This window comes from Tachysurus fulvidraco, chromosome 2 (genome assembly GCF_022655615.1).
Source record: "Tachysurus fulvidraco isolate hzauxx_2018 chromosome 2, HZAU_PFXX_2.0, whole genome shotgun sequence".
Taxonomy (NCBI): domain Eukaryota; kingdom Metazoa; phylum Chordata; class Actinopteri; order Siluriformes; family Bagridae; genus Tachysurus; species Tachysurus fulvidraco.
In genome coordinates this window covers 4361335-4382336 of record NC_062519.1, presented here as the reverse complement: position 1 = coordinate 4382336, position 21002 = coordinate 4361335, and the positions used below count along the sequence as shown (strand labels likewise).

At 37.6% G+C, this 21002-nt stretch overlaps 1 protein-coding gene across 3 annotated transcripts in view; it reads right to left on the bottom strand.

Moving 5' to 3' along the window:
• Positions 1-21002, bottom strand: part of arhgef10la (Rho guanine nucleotide exchange factor (GEF) 10-like a) — a 161303-nt gene that overhangs the window by 9103 nt on the left and 131198 nt on the right. For all 3 annotated transcript variants that reach the window (XM_027167845.2, XM_027167846.2, XM_027167848.2), the window contains 4 exons: positions 16840-17057; positions 14897-15054; positions 9708-9850; positions 3266-3437 (listed from right to left, as the gene is read on the bottom strand). In XM_027167845.2, coding sequence (XP_027023646.1) covers positions 3266-3437; positions 9708-9850; positions 14897-15054; positions 16840-17057 — 691 coding nt within the window. The remainder of the gene's footprint in view (positions 1-3265; positions 3438-9707; positions 9851-14896; positions 15055-16839; positions 17058-21002) is intronic.

Sequence of the window (21002 nt, the reverse complement as noted above, 5' to 3'; positions counted from 1 at the left end):
TACGGCGTTAAAACGGATGACGACGTTAAATTTAAATTGAAATCTTTCTAAAATACACAGGATTCGTAGGATTTCACTGAATAACGTATTTTATACCATCTTTTTGTTTTATTTTGGTCGACTAAGAAGCACTTACACAGCTAAAAACATATATTTATATCCTATAGCAACTTATTATATTTCCTATGAAGATGAGTAAAATAAATAAAGGCAAATTCACTTCATATGCTTTAACCGTCTATGGCCAAATATATATATATATATATTGTTTTCTTTTTCCACACAAAACTGGAGAATATTGTTCAGTCATTCATTCATTTTCTACCGCTTATACGAACTTCTTGGGTCATGGGGAGCCTGTGCCTATCTCAGGCGTCACTGGGCACTGGGCAGGATACACCCTGGACGGAGTGCCAACCCATCACAGGGCACACACACTCTCATTCACTCACACTCTCACACACTATTTTCCAGAGATGCCAATCAACCTACCATGTATGTCTTTGGACCGGGGAGGAAACCGGAGTACCCGGAGGAAACCCCCGAGGCACGGGGATAACATGCAAACTCCACACACACAAGGCGGAGGCGGGAATCGAACCCCCAAAGCTTTAGGTGTGAGGTGAACGTGCTAACCACTAAGCCGCCGTGCCCCCCTGGAGAATATTAATCAAACAAAAATATTAATCATGCACAAAAAAGCTACAAATTTGCTATTTAGCATTATAATGGACAGAACAAGAACAAATATTTCAGTTTGATTGTTTTTTCCTTCTTATTCATCACAAGTGTGACTAGTGAGCAGTAATATATCCTTCATCACAACGCAAAGAAAGCAAAGGAAAATATACAATAGACTTTCACATCACGTTCGTCATTTCCTTTGATTAGTTTGTTTAGGATTTTTATTTAAGGACTTTATTTAAGAATAAAACAATATTTTATGGAACAATATCTATGAATCCTAGGGCTATATGATCAAAGGCTTCGGAGAAAAAAATAATAACCATTACGTTTTCTATTTTCCAGAAAACCTTGATCCAGATGTCACATATACTGTACCAAACATAACAAAGCAAGAAATTGAAATCAATTAAGAAAATTATAAACAAACAAACAGATAGATAGATAGATAGATAGATAGATAGATAGATAGATAGATAGATAGATAGATAGATAGATAGATAGATAGATAGATAGATAGATAGGTGAATAAATAAAATGCTTCTGATCATTTGTTGTAGTAGAACAAATTAAGAGAAGCTAAACGTTTCGGTCGAAACTGGATGGACTCGCTTCTCTGTTTTGATGCGTACCGATATGTATCTTGAATTATTTTTTTCTTCTGACAAAAACAAAACAAAACAAAACAAAAAAAACAACAGCTATTTACCTTTATACTATTGAGAAACCAGAATGGACAACCATTGCTTTTTGGACCAGGATGTGGCTCAGCATGAAAGCATTCGCATGGTTTTCTGAATATCTGAAGTCCCATTTAATATTTTTCTGTCTGTCTGCAAACACATCTGAGTGCTTTTTCAGCAGGAATTTATTTATTTATTTCCCCAAAGTCCATACTCCCTCAAAGTACGGTTCTCTCTGAGGGAAAAATTTCACTGAACATCCAAACATTTCTTCAACAGCTGGTCAGCAACAGACTATAATAAGATGTTGATACGTACAGTACGTAGAAGCAACTCTCCTGCTCCCGACATCCTGTGAGCTATTTAATCGGCTACTTTCCTCACCGATGATGAAAAATAGTGTTCACTACATTAAGAAAACGACTGTTTATCGGGTCCTAATTTGCTGCTTATCTGAAGAAAACAAATGAAACTATAAAATAAATTGGGGAAAAGAAAAACAGGGAAGATAATCAGCAAATGAATTAAAAGGTGTAATGAGACCTCATATGAGAAGAACTTACTGCTATCGACTTGACGTTGATTATTTGAGATGTAGTAGATGTCATATATGGCTTATGTGGGATGTAGTAGCTCAGTGGTTAAGTCTTGGGATTACAGCTCGGAAGGTTGCGAGTTCGAACCCGAGAACCACCGAGCTGCCACTTCTTGGGCCCTTGAGCAAGGCCCTTAATCCTCAATTACTCGGTTGCATAAAATCCGTGTTGCTCTGGATAAAGATGTCTGACAGCACATCCTGAAGTTTATTCCTCTCACACCAGAGCACACTTTGAGAATCTTAGACACTTCTAAACTGTCCATCATCGAGACACAGGAGCGAAGAAGTACAAGCAGATATTTCCGGGCCTTTTTGAATAAAACGGACGCTCGGTCTGAGATTAAAAGGTTGTGCCTCATCTGAGGGAGAAGATAGCGGAGACATCGCACCGTCCGACGGAACTCTTTCATCTGAGATGTTCTGAATAAATCGCTGACAATCGCTAAGCTGTTATACGATTAAAGCCATTTTTGGCTTTGTTTAAAATTAGACGCTTGTACGATGTACCCGGCTCAGACTTTCTACTGTACTTCCTAAGAAAAAGGCTTTGTCGGCGGAGAAAAGATGCTTCGTCTGAGAAGAAAGGTCGGAGAAGATCGGTCAGAAGGAAAGACGTCGGTTACTTATATTATGTCGTCCCTGTAGATCTGGTTGCAAAAACAAATCACGGGTTTATACTAATGCATTCCTTCAAACACGCTGTCATGTCTATAGTAACGAGTCATTCACAGGGACTCGAATGTGAGGCGGATGGAAGAATTTACGCTTTGCGGATTCTATGCAGATCGATGTAGCATGCGAGGAATAAAAGACTTCAAGAACATGCTGTTATTGGAAAATATTCAACTTTATACTGGCCACTCTTTTACCGTTAATGGTACACCAGTGAGAACTTTATTTCTTACCAAGCTATAAAACTTATATATAATTCATTCTGTTTTGTTGTTGTTGTTGTTGTTGTTTTATAATTTCTTTGTTGTGTTGCATAAAAAAAAACAAGCCTAATTTTAGAACATTTATAATGCAGAAAAAGCTGTAAGGTCATCGGATATGAGCTCCGAGATAGATGATTAGATAGTATCCGGTCGTCTCTTACATTTTTTAAGAGTGTGATAAAATAAACAGAGCAAGAAATAAATAAGAAATCCAGTCTGAACCTGAACAACAGTAGCCTCTAAGACTCAGTATGGGTTTGTTTTTGCCTTCATTTTCTATTTGCACAGCAGGAAGATTCCATTCGTTTGCCTTCTTTTTTATTTTCTTTTAACTTGTGGTTATTATATCTGCGTAATCTACTCACTTGAACTGTGGAACAAGGAGCGTGTGGAGATGTTGATCTCTTGGAGATGTTCCAGAGTTTCTGTGTGGAACAAGCGAATGCAGGAACCTTCAGAAAACGCCATCCACACCCCTCCTCCGGCTCGTACCATGTGAGCGACGCTCACCATCCGATCCTGGTGGACTTCAAACCTCTGAGGAAAAAATAATGACCGATGTCAGGGTATCCCGTATTCGTAAAGATTGTGAGAATGATCTCAGAGAGCTCCTAAATTTAGCGTAAACATTTCTAGCTAGGAATCTTATCTTAAAAGTTATTCAGGATCTCAGATCAACTCGGAACAATGAAAACACAACAACTTTTATCTTAGAGAGGAGGCGGGGCTAAACCCTGTTACTAGGTATGACACATTGACTGTGTCTAATAAAAAAATAGGAGGGCTTTTAAAATGTGGTCTATTATAAGCCTTCACTTTGTCTCTATGTTAAGATATCTGAGTCTATATCGTGTAGGGATTACGTTCGTGACCGATCATATCACAGATGTTCTAACATCTGTAGGTTACAAATGTAATAAATGTAACGTAAATATAAATGGAAACTTCTCCGACACAGAGCAGAAATGTTATAGAGACAAATTATATTATGTCTCTACGTGATTTCAGCTCTGTTTCAGAGATGTCAGTGTATCTCTAAATGACATTGCGGCAGAATATATAAGTCATTTCTGCATTGTGTCTGAGACATTAGTATCTCTAATATGATCGGTCACAAAAATAATCCCTACACGATCTAATCTGTATTCTTTTATTAGCTCACTCTCATTATTAAATATTGTACACGATACATTTCTTCTCCTTTTTCACCTTTAGGCCATTTTCTCCTCTGATAAAGAAACTTTTAAGCCTCTTAAAAGTCCTTCTTACTTCTCCTAAGACGTTTAGACCTTAAGAGCTCTTTTATGACTTTATAAAATGTATAACTTTATTTATAAATATGTTGTTTCATCTGTATTTCGCTTAAATATTGTGTGTTTAGGCCATAAATACTTTTAAATTCTCCAATCAACTAGAACGGATATCACTGATTGGCTGCAGCTCCAAAAATCAGCTCCATCTTTGCTTTTTTTTCATACGGTTTGTGTCATTTGACAAATTCCAAAATAATCAGCTTTAGAACTTTTGTTAACAGGAATTCATCTCTGAATTCGATCTCTGAAACAAAAACGAGAAGCTTATCCCTGCTAGGACATTTATTCCAGCATTGATGCTGTTTCATTTCCATAATTACTTTCCGTTCTGCTAAAAGTTCAAAATCATGTTCAGAGAAAAAGAAAAGGTGAGAATTTAGACCATCACTTAATGCTGTACCTAGAACCTTGAGTTTGAAACATAATTAATACCAACAAGATGTGTTTTTAGGTGAGATGTGAATTATAATGCAGTTATTAGACGCCTCCTGGTGATCCAGCGATGGAATCTCGCGTTCTTATTGCCGCGGCTAGGGTTCGGTTCCCAGGCAGGAAGCTAGCCCAACCACTGATGAGCTAACTCTCAGTGCCAGTCACAAGCCCAGGTAAAATTGGAGGGTTGCATCTGGAAGGGAAACCAGCGGCAAATCTAATATGTGGATCATGTGATCCGCTGTGGCGACCCTTAACAGGAAGCAGCCGAAAAAACACGACACAACATATTGCAGTTATTAGACTTTCTCAAGTTATGTGGAATTACAGGTCTTAATGACTGATACATAATAAACAAACCTTTCCCAACCTTTCCCTAAACCGAGCTTCATCGAACACAGTCCAGAGCTTAATTAACCCTTAATACAGTATTTGGACATTGATATGACATGTCAACAATGAATGAATGAATGAATGAATGAATGAATGAATGAATGAATGAATGAATGAATGAATGAATGAATAAATAAAGTTGGATAGAAAATTCTCTGGGGAAAAAAGGCTATAGCGTAAATATCACATTAACATCGCCTCCTCCATTAATTTACTTTTAGCCAGCAGTTAGTTTAGTCTCTACACTAAACACTAATGTGTTATAAGTAGGCCAGAGAGGCCTGGAGACCAATGAGAATCAACAAACTGACATAATTGGGACATAGTACTTTATAAAGCTCATTGAAGCATAGCAAAACTCTGTAATCTCTCTCGCTCTCTCGCTCTCTCTCTCTCCTTCTCTCCCACACCTTCTCATTTGTTTCCCGGAAAAGACAGCAAGCACGACGCTGCTCCATAATGGCATCGGCGCCTTAAAAGACATGTATCTACCGCCGTTCCTCACACACACACACACACACACACACACATACACACACACACACACACACACACACACACACACACACACACACACATCACCCCCCACTGTTGTTTACTCTCTCCTGCTGAACCCAAGAGCGAAGATTTGTTTGTACACATGAAGTATAAAAATCCTCCACTGACAGCAGGCGAGTCTGCGTTTGGCAGCATTAAGTCTGAAGAGCGAACACACATAAATGAGGTGCTGTGTAGAGTGACCGAGGGCTTGTTTTCCTGAACCACGTTCCTGGAATAAGTGGCACTACAACACATTATTGCTTGAAGCCCCATGAGGCCGGTCTCAGATGTGCCACTGGTCATTTTCGCCTTATTGGAGACTCTCTGCAAAACTACTCTGCAAGACTCCTAATGAGCCTGCAAGCCATGCTGGTTCCAATTTAAACACATTTAACTTCTGGTCTTCTCCATAGTGCAGTGTTTACAGCTAAGTTACACAACCAAAAAAGTTTCCACAAAGTACAAAGTTGGTAGCTGGCATTAATTATGGCTTTAGATACGATGTGGGCTCAGATATAGGTATGGAAACCAAGCTACAGAAAGAACAATAGGCTATTGACTTTTTTGTGCAAAATGTGTCACATACCATTTTATACACTCTTTAAAAATGCTTCCATTGGGTCGTAGATCGAACCCTGCGGTTCTGGACCTGACCAACAGAAACTTTTCCCAAAAATAATGTTCTACAGTATATAGAACCCTCGAAGCAATGAACCTGTCATATTATAACGGTTCTATAATTAAGAAAAATGATTAAGGTGAAATCAGCGTTGCTCTTACTTTAATTTTCTCTATGTACATACTGCTGGATTTGTCAAATAATGCAATTAAATTCAATTGAATTGTGTTATCAATACTGTATACAGTTCCAGCGCTTCCAACACATACCGAAATCACAAGCTAAACAGTATTTCATTGTTAGTACACCTGGTTAAATGTGAAAACACGCATCTATGGCAGCCGAATGCAGAAAAGAGTGAATTCAAACAACTCTTACAAATTCTCACCAGAATGTGCGTCAGTCTAGTGAGACTGAAAAAGCTTTTTGAACTGAGAAACGAATGATGATCCGTCTCGGGTGTTGTCAACTGGTGAACTGGGATCTGGATGTGGACTCAGCAAAGTACTCCAGCAGATCAAACCATGTACTTGAAACAATACTGTGACAGAACTGGTAAATGTATTTATAAAATGGCTGTAGTTTTGTAGACACGAACCGGCTCAGTTTGTGTAGCGGATCCTCTGTTGCGGACACGCGAGAGCACAAAGCGGCTCATCAGACTTGAGAATAGCTACCTGACTAAAGACATCAGCTTTTAACGCTATCTTATAAATTTACATACGAAAAAAAACTTCTTATGTTATGATGACTATACTGTACAGTATTTGGTTTAAACAAAACAAAACAAAAAAAAAAGTCAAGTACCTCCGGGGCTGACTTTGATGGATGACCAGTTACATTTGCCCAGAAAAGGTTTGACTGTGTAGGTCTGAAATAGATCTAACGGCACATGATCCACACCATCCCCTCAAACATAAGACACACGACAGGTTCTAGGGTTAGGTTTATCAAGGAAATCAAAAATGAGCAGCAAAAAATTGGTGCACAGAGTTCTGGTTTCCTAGACAAGTCCACGGGAAAAGAAGAGCCTTTTAAGACCTTTTTGTATAATGAGGAGGAGACGTTTAACAAGTGCTGCCCTAATGAGGTACAACAGAACTGTACTTCTCCTTATCGGGCCTCTGCATGCAGGCCCCTGAGGTCCATCACTGAAGAGCTCCCACTGTGAGTTCTCCGGTGCAAGGGTGATGGAGATTAGTTAGCAGGGGCAATTCAATGAAGGGGAACAACACTGTGCTCTCCTCTACACACCATCAGATGGGGATTAGCACCTGTTCATGTGCGCCCTTGCCAAAGGCAGCTCCTTTTGTTTGAGATGACGGAGACTTCCTTTGATGGGTTTTCTCTTTTAATTGAATTGCCCTGACAGCGGGAGAATTTCTCATTCTGTCTCTCATCACGCATTGCTCTTTACTCTGTGAATAAAATTTGGCTTGATTCTTTTCTCGGCTCGTAAACGAATATAAGTAAAAAACGGTGGCACGAGGTTCCTTATAGAGATATACTGTATATTGTTGGGTCGTATCCTGTTTTCCGTTCACAGAAGCGTGGCTAGTGCAATAACAGTAGTCATTCCGGGGGCATCAGAAGAGCTAAATGCAAATGGCTTTAATCCATCTACTCTACTTCAAGATCCAAAAACAATTTATTTACTCAAAATAAAAACAACCAAACATAATAACTATCCAGATTGTTTTATATTCACTATATTTGTCTAAACCAAATGCTACTGAGAAGTATACGAGTCTCTGAACGGTTGTCTTCCTGGTTAATTATTCAAGTTGAACCACTTTTACTCGAAAACCCTACAAAATATCTAAATATGCTGCTCAGAAGGGGTCTTTAAACTTCTAAATGCTTCTTCAAAATCCTAAAAGGGTCCTTGCTGATAAACGATAAGAGTCACTAGATGTTTACATCACTATACTACTGTACTTTAAAAAAAGAAATGTATAAGGAGACCAGAGAAAGCCCTTATGAAGTAAGGAGGGATTCTACAATGTATATTCATTTGCTTGTGTTCTTCTGCTTATCTCCATCAGGTAACCCCTATCTTAGAGAACTCTTAAATCTTCTACGTAGAGTTCCTAATCATCCAAAGAATATTTTAAAGAATGACTGGCTTAAGAATGTGGGCATGAACTACTGTAGGTTGCTTCCTTACATATATTTTGGCACAAGGAAACATTTAGAATGATGGTATATTTTGCCCTCTACTTCCTGACAACATTATGCAGCACTTAAAAACCAATGGAAACTATTGCTTAAAAAGCCTTGTTTCTAGATGTTCTTCAAACCTGAAGCCAGATCACTGTCTTTGTGCAGTTATTATAGTTATTATATGCCAACCCTTCAAGATTCTACAATGTATACTCATTTAATTCTTTTTATCTGGTAGCTCCATCTCAAAGAAATCCTAAATCTTCTACAAAGAGCTCCAACTATCCAAAGTAGGAACTTTAAGATGAACCTTTTGTCATAAGAGTGTATGAATCCGGATACTTCCTTACATACTGTATATTCTTGCATAAGGAAACAAAATTATGTACAGTATATTTTGCCCTGTTTTGTCTGAAAATGATTTCTAGCTTGAAAAAAAAATGGGTTGTTGTGTCTCAAACCAATCCAGAGATTGATATACAGTAGGTGAGATGTGTAGGTTGCAATTCTGTGTGTGTGTGTGTGTGTGTGTGTGTGTGTGTGTGTGTGTGTGTGTGTGTGTGTGTGTGTGTGTGTGTGTGTGTGTGTGTGTGTGTGGCATTATACTATGCTTTCAAGTGTATGCCAAAAGTCAGGCAGCAAGTGCCCGAACACTCCCCATTATATATTCCACAATTAGTATCCTCTAAAGGCACCAACATTCTAGCTCCAGCACTGTATGAAGGCCATTGATGGAGTTTGAGAAAGCAAGACTATAATTCAGTCCACTTAAAGTTCTAATTCAAGCAACACGCTTTTGTGTTTGTGGGTTTGAAAGACTGAAGACCGTTGATAGCTACAAAGGTACATATCAGCTACACGCAATGGCTCGAAATGTACCAAGAGAGGAACGGATACAATGTGGAATAAGACCGGAGCTTAACAAGTTGATTTCAATGCTCTAGCACTGGAGGACGAAAAATATCAAGAGCATCAAATAAGGATGAACAAAAAGTTTTTGGTTGGTGAGTGAGCCTAAAAAAGGCTTACAGTACAAGCAGTTCCTTATAGTGTAGTTAACTCCGTATTTAATTTGTCTCTAGAGAAAGATTATGAGAAGGTCCAGTCTATTTCATCAGCTGTTATGGTTTATACGTGACAGACAACAAACCCCCAAATGAGAGAGTGTGACCACAACAGCAATGGATGGCTGGGCTATAGCATTATTGATCTTCACACACAATCTAATTTGTCCATCACAGGGTGCCAAGCATGTCTGAGTTATGAGTCGTACGATTCTGTATGCTATTTTTAGAAGGGAATGATAGAACAGCTTGATAAATGGGAGTTTTCAAGCAGAAACCTTACCCGAGTGGACAGGCTTGAGACGTCGATGACTGAGACATAGTTGCCACAGCTGGCCCATACGGAGTCGTCTAAAGCCAGCAATGTCCGAACTGGCTCATGACCCACTAAGACTTTACGGCAAGACTCTGGGTTCCACAACTCACCTATAAATCCCAGCATATAAACAGTTCAGATAAATTAATGGTAACAAAACATAGAAATAAATGTTAACAGGGATGTAGAATAAAATGTTTAAAACCAGTCAATTAGCACTTTAACTTCAAATCAAACAGCATAGTCACAGAAAAGTACTGCATGGTAATTTGCTCAAGGCTAGTCACTTAAGCTAAATTGGTTCCATTAGCACTCAAGGGTATGTCCCTGTTTTTGTGAGCCAAATGAGGAACAGAGCTGTTTTATTTCTAGCAGCAACTCAAAACTAAAATGATTTTACCTGATGATGAAATCCATATGTGGGCTGTATCTCAAGACCTCACTAGCTGTTAACATTCTCTATAGTCAAGTTAATAACTATACTATTTTGTAATGTAAAGTTTTCCCTCCAGTTTGCACTTTTTTCCTCAATTATTCTCAAAATGAGGCAGATCTCTTTCTTTGAGTTCTAATTACAGGGCGTGATTAGATGGAGTGTGTTGCACAAGATCCCGCTGCACCTCCACGGCCTGCTAATGAAGCAAAATTAAATAAGGAAGTGTGGCGAGTCATTTAATTAACATTTTGAGTTGTTTGTTTCTGCCTTTGAATCAGGAATGGACTAACAATGCCTTCTGAATCTTTAGGTTAATTGCCTGGCATATTACAAATGTCAGTCTTTCAAATGCACACGGCGAAAATGTCTCATGGACACTTGGACGTAAACAATGGCCCATTGGGGAGTTCTTTTTACCTCAGAGTGAATTTGTAAAGGGAAAAGAGAAACATCCTGATATGTGATCTTTAACAAGAGAGCTTTTGATTTCATGGTTCATTCATATGCATAGAACAGTACAGTACAGTATAGTATATTACTGTATACTACAATGCAGTATTAAATAGTAGCATACAGTGCAGCAGAGTACAGTATAGTATAGTATAGTATAGTATAGTATAGTATAGTATAGTATAGTATAGTATAGTATAGTGCTTTAGAGGGCTTTCTATGCACAATGTACAAACCTAATTATAAAACTTTTATTATTATTATTATTCATAATTCATAAGCTTTCAATAAAATCAAAAAAGATTCTTCAAACTATAATAGAATAGTAAAGTACAGCAGTTTACTGTAATATACAGTGCAGTATTAAATAGTTTCATGCAGTATAGTATAGTATAGTGTTTTACTGTATACTACAGTGCAGTATTATATAGTATCATACAGTACAGTACATTATAGTACAGTATAGTATCGTACAGTATTGCATAGTAAAGTGTAGTATCTTACTGTATACTACAGTGCAGTATTATATAGTATCATAGAGTATACATACAGTATAGTACAGTATAACATAGTAAAGTGTAGTATCTTACTGTATTATACAGTACAGAATTATATAGTATCATACAGTACAGTGAGTGAGTGAGGTGACATACGGCTAAGTACGGTGACCCATACTCAGAATTTGTTCTCTGCATTTGACCCATCCAAAGTGCACACACACAGCAGTGAACACACACACACACACACACACCGTGAACACACACACCCAGAGCAGTGGGCAGCCATTTATGCTGCGGCGCCCGGGGAGCAGTTGGGGAGTTCGGTGCCTTGCTCAAGGGCACCTCAGTCGTGGCCGGCCCGAGACTCGAACCCACAACCTTAGGATTACGAGTCAGACTCTCTAACCATTAGGCCACGACTTGCCCCAAACAGTACAGTATAGTATTTTACTATACAATACAGTGCAGTATTAAATAGTTTCATATAGTATAGTACATTATAGTACAGATAAGTGTAATATGTTACTGTACAATACAGTGCATTTGAAATAGTATAGTATAGTATGGTATAGTAAAGTGTTTTAGTGGACAATGTACAAACCTAATTATAAAACGTTGATAACCAATTATTCATAAAATTTCAATTAAATCGTTATTAAGAAATCAAGAAACATTCTTCAAAAATGTTTGTTATCATCCAAATAATCAATGACAAAATGATGTCATGTGGACCAGCTTACTTTAAGCACCTGCAGTTAATTACCACATCAATTTGCAGACATTATTTTATATTTACATTTAATGTTCTGCAACATCCAGAAGCCATGTTACTTCCTATTTCCTTATGTGGTAACATATATATTAACTAGCTGTTCCAATAGTGGAAAATGGTGGAAAATGTACTGACTGACTGTAGCAAAGCCCTGACACTGGACAATGCTTTCATGCTTGATAAAATAGTCTTTGTACAGAAAGATTTACCATGTCAATAAATACAAATATTTTCTTTTTGTTAAATAACATTTGAAATGGTAACATTTCCACTTTAATTTCACTTTTTTATCTGTGTATCATTAGTTTGATAATAAAATAGTGTATCTTGTGTAATTATTCATATTACATGTTTAGTAAGCATGCGGTACTTTTTAAGTTAGCTTAAGTTAAAAATAATGACAATTATATTTCCTCCCTGTATGTGTTTGATATTCATATTTCTAATATAATTTATTCTTAATTTTATTCATTTTTTCGTTATCGGGTAACGAATATAGGGTAATATTTATTTATTTATTTATTTGTATTGAGCCATACGCTAATATTAATTATTAATTTTGGTTTACCAGGCATGCAGCACCGAGGCCGTAATTAATCTTACTTTATGCTTGGGTGGAATTAATACTTTTAGAGGCAGGTAAACAGAAGGAAGTGATAAATTCATCACCCAATGGCTGCTTTCTCTGTCACCTGAAGATGACGGCTGACAAGCTGTAGGCTCTGGGCCGTCTGCCTACAGCTTATGCAAATGTATGCACACACACACACACACCAAACACAGGTTGTCGGCTATGTAACACGTATGAGAATCCGAAATTGTAATTTGTAATGCGTCTGGTCACATGACGTCGTCATTACTTGACTTTTACTTACAGCAAATAAACGAGACGCCAATGCAGGCAGAAATGATCGTTTTCTTTCAAGAATGTAATTCTTCACTACTGCAGAACTCACGAATCGTTTCATTACCTTATCTCTGCTTGTGAACTAAACACATACTGTAACAAGACTCGACAATTTTTCCATGCACTCGCTTGTGCATACATGCTTTTAAACCAAAAAAAATCCCAGAATGATTGTAGTTGATGAAAGAACAAATAGAACATGGAAACAATCAAACTCATTTGTAGTATTAATTTGATTTGATTACCCTTTTACTCCATTGAGTCCCTTTCATTGGCAGACATAATAATATAATCATTATCACGCTTAATTACCCCTTCCATTTAGTGCTACATCCCATTAGTGAAAAGGAAAACATACTGAGAGACAGTGTCTACACCGGATTTATACCAATATAAAAAACATAAAATGGAAGCAGTAGGGAAGATAACATTACTGAGGATAAACATTTCCTGGTATACCGATTTTGGAACAAGCTTCTCATGAGCCCCATATTTATTTGAATAGAGTTCGAATGCACCAAATGGCTTTAAATATACTTACATTTACGGTATTTGGCAGATGCCTTTATTCACATTTATCCAGCTGAGCACTTAAGGGTTGAGGGCCTTGCTCAGGGGCCCAGGGTGGCAGTTTGGTGGACCTGGGATTTAAACTCACAACCTTCCAATCAATAGTCCAACACCTAAGCTACCATGTCCCCCTTACTTCATATACTTCCTATACTAATCACTGGAAATCATAAAATGCATAAAAATGTACCAGTTAATGTTGATGATTAAATTAAAACCCTAAATTTTTAACACGCCATGACGTGGCATGAAATCCATTATTTAAAAAAGGAAATAATTTGACAGAAGTAAACTCTGAAATTTGAAAATTAGATATATCTACAGCCAGGATGAGAGAAACTGATACGCTATACAACTCTAACCTGGAGACTCCACAGAGTCTGGCGTTATAAAAAGAGTGGAGAGTCATGCGAAATCCGATTTGGTGTTTCAGAAAACATGTGGAAAAGGTTATCTTGCCTGAAGAGGCTATTTGACCTTGTCACAAAGCCCTATCTTTGGTGGCAACCCAGAACAGCTTATCACCCTGAGAACACCTTCTGCACAGTAAAGCATGCTGGTGGTAGCATCGTGTTGAGAATTACCCTTGGCCTCTTTGATGCCTTTTTGACAGCTTGTTCACTCACTATACCACAGGCGTACTAGATTCTTAAATAACAGGTTACCGCTCAGTTAGAAGTTTAAAATGTAGGATAGATTTCTTTTGGGCAGTGGTGTATCAAGCGGTTAAGGCACTGGGTTTTTGATCGTAAGGTTAGGGTTCAAGCCCAAGCACTGCCTACCTGCCACTGTTGGGCAATTGAGCAAAGCCCTTAACCCCTACTGCTCCAGGAATACTGTATCTCAGTATTCAGTACTCCTCAGTTCTCCTTAGTTATTATATTAAATAATTCCACTGTGCTTTAATGTACATGTGGCGATAATAAAGGCTTCAATGTCCTCATTTCGTTTTTAAACAAATCCTCATTGATATTTTTGCACAACTTTGTCACAGACATGTTTGGTTAGCTGCTTGATCTTCATGCTGTTATTTGTTCAAGTAGGTTATGGGACACTAACTGCCCATTGTTCGACTCCATTCAACTAATTATGCCGCTTCTGGTTGTATAGTTATATTGTATATTGTATATTAATCCCCCCACAGTTCAGTATTAATGGCTATTTTGTATAGGATCATTATATTTAATCATTATGAAGTCCGTTTCACTTCCACTACTAAAGGTAGAAGGGGCATGGATAGATGGGGCATGGATACTTATACAATCCATCATGTCTTTATTCATCTAAATGCATATTTATACTCTAGCATTGGATTTTTTATTTTTCTCTTTGAACATTTTTGTGTTTTATGTACCACTTGAAAATTAAGATTCCGATTCTGAAAGGTTCAAAAAAAAAAAAAAGAAAAAGAAAAGCAAAGCAAAGCAGTGGGACACAGAAGTGAACGCTGCATACACAAGGGCAGCCTTTGAAAAATTCAGATCTGACAGAATCCTGCTCTGAATCTTATGTAACACGTACCTTCAGGCGCTCTCTCATAGATGAGCAGCGTGCCGTCCCTCAGGCCTGCAAACAGGAAGTTAGAAGCGTGTTTGAGACACAGGACAGGAGATCCCAAAGTGTTCCGGAGGTCCAGAAGACACTGAGCTGATGTATCCATGCTCCCATAGACCAGAATACTGCGAAAAAGTCAGACAATAATAAGCTCAAAAATATCATTATCACCTGGTCAGTATTATTTATTTATTTATTTGTTTGTTTGTTTGTTTGTTTGTTTGTTTGTTTGTTTGTTTATTTGATTTACAGCATTCAGTTCTTAATTTATTTTCATTTCCTTGTTGCATACATTTTGATAATGTTAATTATAATATACATTTCTTTAAAAAATTTTCTATCGTATTTCTAATAGAATTTATTTCCTTTTTGTTTGTTAATATATAATAATTAGGATAATTATACAATGTATTTTATGTTTCTTTATTAAATATTTTCTTTTATGAAGTAAAAGGAAGTCAAACTTCATTCAGAAGCAAAAATGGAGGAAAAGAAGGTTATAGTCGCATCATGTTCTTGACATTCAACAAAAGTAAAAAAAATATATAAAACAAAATTATAAGAAAGAAAGAAAGAAAGAAAGAAAGAAAGAAAGAAAGAAAGAAAGAAAGAAAGAAAGAAAGAAAAAGGAAAAAAGTCTTAGATTTAATTTTCCCAGAATTTCCGCTCAAAAGGCACAACGACTGCACAGTTTTGGTATTTGTTGTGATTTAAATGTGTGTCAATTTGGACAAAAGACTTTAATTAAAACAATTTAATTTAGACTTGTTTACAAAAAAATAAAGCACAGATTCTGTTAACATAAGCCTTTAGAGAATTACGCAAGATTTCTCTTAGTCTCATTTTAACTTTGCTAAACTTTGCTTTGCTTTTAAACTTAAATAATTCCCTTTAAGCCCCGTTAAAAGAGACTTTAGGTGATAAAACCTGTAAAAAATTATGTTACTTTATTCAGCAATGTAATAAGGAGAAAATTGTTCGCTTTAGGACTTGGCGACAGTATCGTATTAATCGTATTAAAGCATAGTTCACTTTTCACTGTGAAAAAAAACAAAATGTTATTTTAAACTGTAAGTTATTAGCAAAACAGGACAAGTTCTTTATCTTTGTCAGTAACTTGGTAAATCTGGATCCCAGGAATTCTGGCTGTAAGGTGGGAATGCCACTCCATTTCAAGGCAATTCACACACTTTCACACCTAGGGGCAATTTGATGTAGTGTATCCACCTACAGACATGTTTCTGGGTGCTGAAGCTAGAGGAAATCCACACAGACACATGGAGAACAAGCGAAACACCACACAGAATGTAACTCAAGCTCAGGTGTCTTGACACCTCTCAAATTTCAACTTTCAATTTTTTTCAGGTTGGGAGTCTGGGCAATGATGAATCTCTATGCAGGTCAGCTCAGTTTATTGAAATTACCTCCGTGTAGTTCATGCCTCCGGGGTTGCCAGATCTTTCTTAGGTAATAGGTTTCGATATAAATTTTTTTTAATAGCCAGAATAGAGAGATATATATATAAATTGTGGACTGGAGAAGCAAAGCACATCGTTTTCCTTTGCTGTCAAATTGAAAAAGTAATACAGTTTAAATATGGCCCTTAGTCAATAGAAAGAAAAATCTGTAGTCAGTGGTTTTATATGGATCTTTAGCAACATCTGAAATGCAAAATTAATGATTTATGTCTGATTCATTCACATCTAAGGTCAATGTGATGTAGCTAGTCTACCTACTGGCATGTTTTTTTGATGTTAAACCACAAACGAATCTCCGCACAGATTAACCCAAGCTCAGGATTGAAGCAAGGAGCCTTAACACCACTCAAAGATTTCCCGCCTGCGGTTTCACCGGATGCTATACAGTATGAAGCAACGAACAACCTCTTAACCCAATACCAATCACGCTACCTGCCATCATCCAGGCCGACGCAGACCGTGTTCCCGGCTGCTGCTGCTGCGGTGTTCTGAAGGGTAGCGTTGGTGTTGTCAGGATGACTGGGCTCAGACACGAACTCCAAACAGTGAACAGGAGCTCGCACCTGAAAGCTCTTCACTGAGTGCGGAGTAGTTCGATTCAGGGAGAAAATCTCCACATGACCCTGTGCACCTTCCCCACCACTCGCTACCTGCAAGAGAAATAAAGCAGAGATATCACTGAAGGAGACAGTTGCTTAAAGACAAGTTATTTTGCATGTCCAATGCAGTGCTCGGGTAGGAGAAAGATAGAAGAGAGAAAAAAGCACACCGGTAGAATACAAAGTACCCAGGAACGTCCAGAAGAGGTCTGTAGCATGCTAGAACGCTATGTGGCTTGCTATCATATAACAAAAGATGGAAGACAATAACTGACAGACACACACGCTAGCCGATTTGCCATCATTTATTTTCAGTAACCGTTTTATCCTAGTCAGGGTCTTGATCCAGAGGCTATACTAGTAACACTGGGAGTGAGGTGAGAACACACCCTTGTTGGACGCCAGGCTAACGACGAACACCTTGCACGCACTTTCACACACTCATTCACACACTCATTCACACCTAAAAGGGTAAGCAGTCCACCTCCAGGCAGGTTGGAAACCTAGACAAACACAACAAAACCCCAAGCTCAGGATTAAATCAAGCTTGAAATTCAAACAGACGGATAACTAATCTATTTATTATTTATTTATTTATCTATTTATTATTATTCACAGCGATGTCATGTTCTTCAGTATGAGGAGGACTACTAAACAGGAGCTGTATCCATATTTTTCATTCCACTTTAGCATTACCGCTCGTACTCACTCGTTATAATAACGTACATCTACACTGCTACACTGATGCTTGTACTAACCTGAAGTCTGATGAGCTTTGTACAGTACAGTAAGAGCAATACGATCAACTATAACACTTGGGCTACATACAATGTTTACACTGCCGAACCCTTTTGACTAGTACACTGGCATCCATGTCTGCTGGTGAAATGATATTGGATTACAGTATATGACATTTTCAAGAAGTATAAAGAAAAAAATGCGCAAGTATAAACAAATAAATGGTACAAACAATATAAGGTGATGTGGTAAACCTAGTGGTTAAGGCACTGGATCCCAGGTTTCCCAAGTTGCCACTGCTGGGCCCCTGAGCAAGGCCCTTAAAGCTCAGTTGTATAAAATGAAATAAAAATGTAAGTTGCTCTGCATAAAGGCATGTGACAAATGATAAACAAATAAACTCACAAGTCGCAAAGCTCTAAAAGGACTCAGGACTCTGTTGGGTTTCAGTGTAAAACATGTGTTTTTCCCTCTGTTGGATAACCTTACACAGACTTTTAGTGATTGAAGATACTAATTTTAGCTTCTTATGATGGAGCACTTAGGGCATCCCAGAGAGCAGAAATGGGTTTGATATAACCATTTACTTTGAATATATAAATCATTTGTTGTTTTTTTAACATCTCTATGTATATATCGCATCTATTAGGCAAGTTAAAAACAGAAATACTGTACACATGAAAAACTGAGATCCTTCAAGCCCTGAGTGTCTACCACTATGGAGTGGGACAAAATATATGGAACCGACAAAACAGGCACAAATTCTTTTTTCTTTCTTCTTTTACGTTCCATATTGTCAGGGTTCAGCACGGACTTTCGGCCACGTGTGTTTGCTGTCGTTCCTCGTCACGTGTCTGCCCCGCCTTCGTCTGCTCCTCCCTGTCACCACGCCTGCTCCTCATTGTGCCATTATTGTCTGGTGTATAAATGTGATCCGCGTTGCCGATGGCGGCGCGGATTCACTGGTTATGTCTAGTCTAGGTTGGTTTCGTCATGTGTATTATTTTAGTCCTCGTTGTTGTCCTGTATTTGTCTTTATCATTTATTAAACCCCTTTCATTTGAAGCTATCCTGTGTGCGGGTCCGCCTCCTTCCTCCTCTGGTGGTAAAAAATTTCTTCTATTGAATATGTCTAATATCTTCCACTATACCAGTATCCATTGTTTACAGCTCTCTATTCTACTTGATTTATCAGATACCCAGTGCCATACATAGAATATATTCTGGTTAACATAGAACATTATATATTCATATAACCTCAGCATTAAGGATTTAAGTTCAAATATTCTGTAAATATTTTCACAGGGAAAAATTCCTCATGTTCAGACTCGATTTACGACGGTCTGTAGAACCTGCATGTAGTTCATGCCTCCGAGGTTGCCAGATCAAGATTTTAAGGATATCTGAGAGATTCTGACCTTAGGTGTTAGTCCATATTAGACATTAATATTCCATTAAGCAGAAAAAAAGACAGGGGATAGAAAATAATGACTGAAGAAGCAGAGCACATATTTTTCCTTTTCTATCAAATATAAGAAAATACAACAAGCAAGAGACAATATATTAAATATTACATTTCTAAATAAAGCCAATTTAATAGTCAGTGGATTTTTGATGGTGAATCAAATCTAGAATATCATATAATGTAATAACTATTTTTTAAAGGTGCCAGATAAGAGAAGAAAACTCTGGCATTTCCATACTGAGGATCGCCGTACTGTCTGTTCTAGTCAGAGGTATAATCAGGGCGATTCTGTACCCATTATGTTTGACCAATCAGTTTTCTGCATTATTTCTTGTTCCCATGGACACCAGGCAAAAGGGTGAACCAAATGATGATGGAAATAATGGCAAAATGTGGGATCATACATTTGCTACTGTGCTGTACTTTTAGATATAAGGAAAAATCTCCGGCTCTATTTGAAATGAATCGTTTCTGCTTTATTCTCATTTATTGCCATGCTTGTCTCAGACTGCCTTGATCAAATTTCTACTTTTTCTCTATGCCACAATATTTATTTATTTATTTATCTATTTTTTTACTGTCAGCAATTTTTATTTCAATGCTTACTGTAAACTGGGCCTGATGCATTCAGATATTCATCTCAATAGCTTCAGGGATTGTTGAAGTTGTTTACTATTTGATAAAATATTCTTGTTTCTTTTAGACTGATGATTTAAATCAAGTGGGCAATTTAGCTATTTGACTAGAGCAATGTATTACTGTATATCCCCAAAACAATGAAAGGAAATCTATTACACATTGACACACTTAAAGGTGGGGTCTCCATTGTTTGAAAGCCAATGTTGACATTTGAAATGACCAAAACAAACACGCCCCTAACCCAAATGGGTCCCACCCCTGTATTGATAGCTCCGCCCCACACATACACCAGACAAGTATAACCTGAGTATAACCTAGACAACTATTATGACTGAAACTGTTGGGGCAGCTGACCGAGGGTATATTTTTATCAATAAATGAACTCAATGAATAATGCAATGGTAATATAAATGTGTTTTTGTAGTACTGTGTGTTGTACCATGAAAGGTTTATCTCCTTTTCACGCGGAAGGAGACGGTCAACACCTAGAACCCGAGGCAGAGCTTATGTTTAGTCGTAACGTTGCCGAACTTTAATTGATAGAAAGCCGTATTCTTTTAGTCCTACTTCTTGCCTTATCGTAAGCCTTTCTTTGCTTTCTTTCTTTGTTTTTATCTTCCATGTCAATGTTAAAACATGCTCACTGAACACTCTCTCCGCCCATGTTGACAAGACACGCCCCTTTCTGCTCATTGGCTACACGTTAGTTTTGTTTTTGTTTTGTTTGGCGGCCCAACGCAGTTTTCTAAAGCATTTCTCAAACAACGGAGATCCCACCTTTAAAGAAAGATGGACAATTTATTTTCTTTCATAATTAAAGCAGGATAAACAGAAAAGCTGAAAACCTTTCACAAAATCAAATCCTACAGATCTGTTATCTGTCTTTGGGTGTAATTTGGATTTTCTCTTATGCAGCATGCTTTTAATTTTCCTTTAAATCAAAGGCATTTCTGCAAGTCAAAAGAGTAAATAACCTTCGTCGTCTGCATTCATTCCACCTGCACCTGTATCTTACAATCACCTCTGATGATCACTTCTTCATGTTATAGGATTTTACGAATAAAAAATATCAACTCAAACCAAACCTATGGCTAAGACTGACCAAGACCACCACTGCATGAAGCTACCTTCTGGGCTAGGAAGGAATCTTCTTT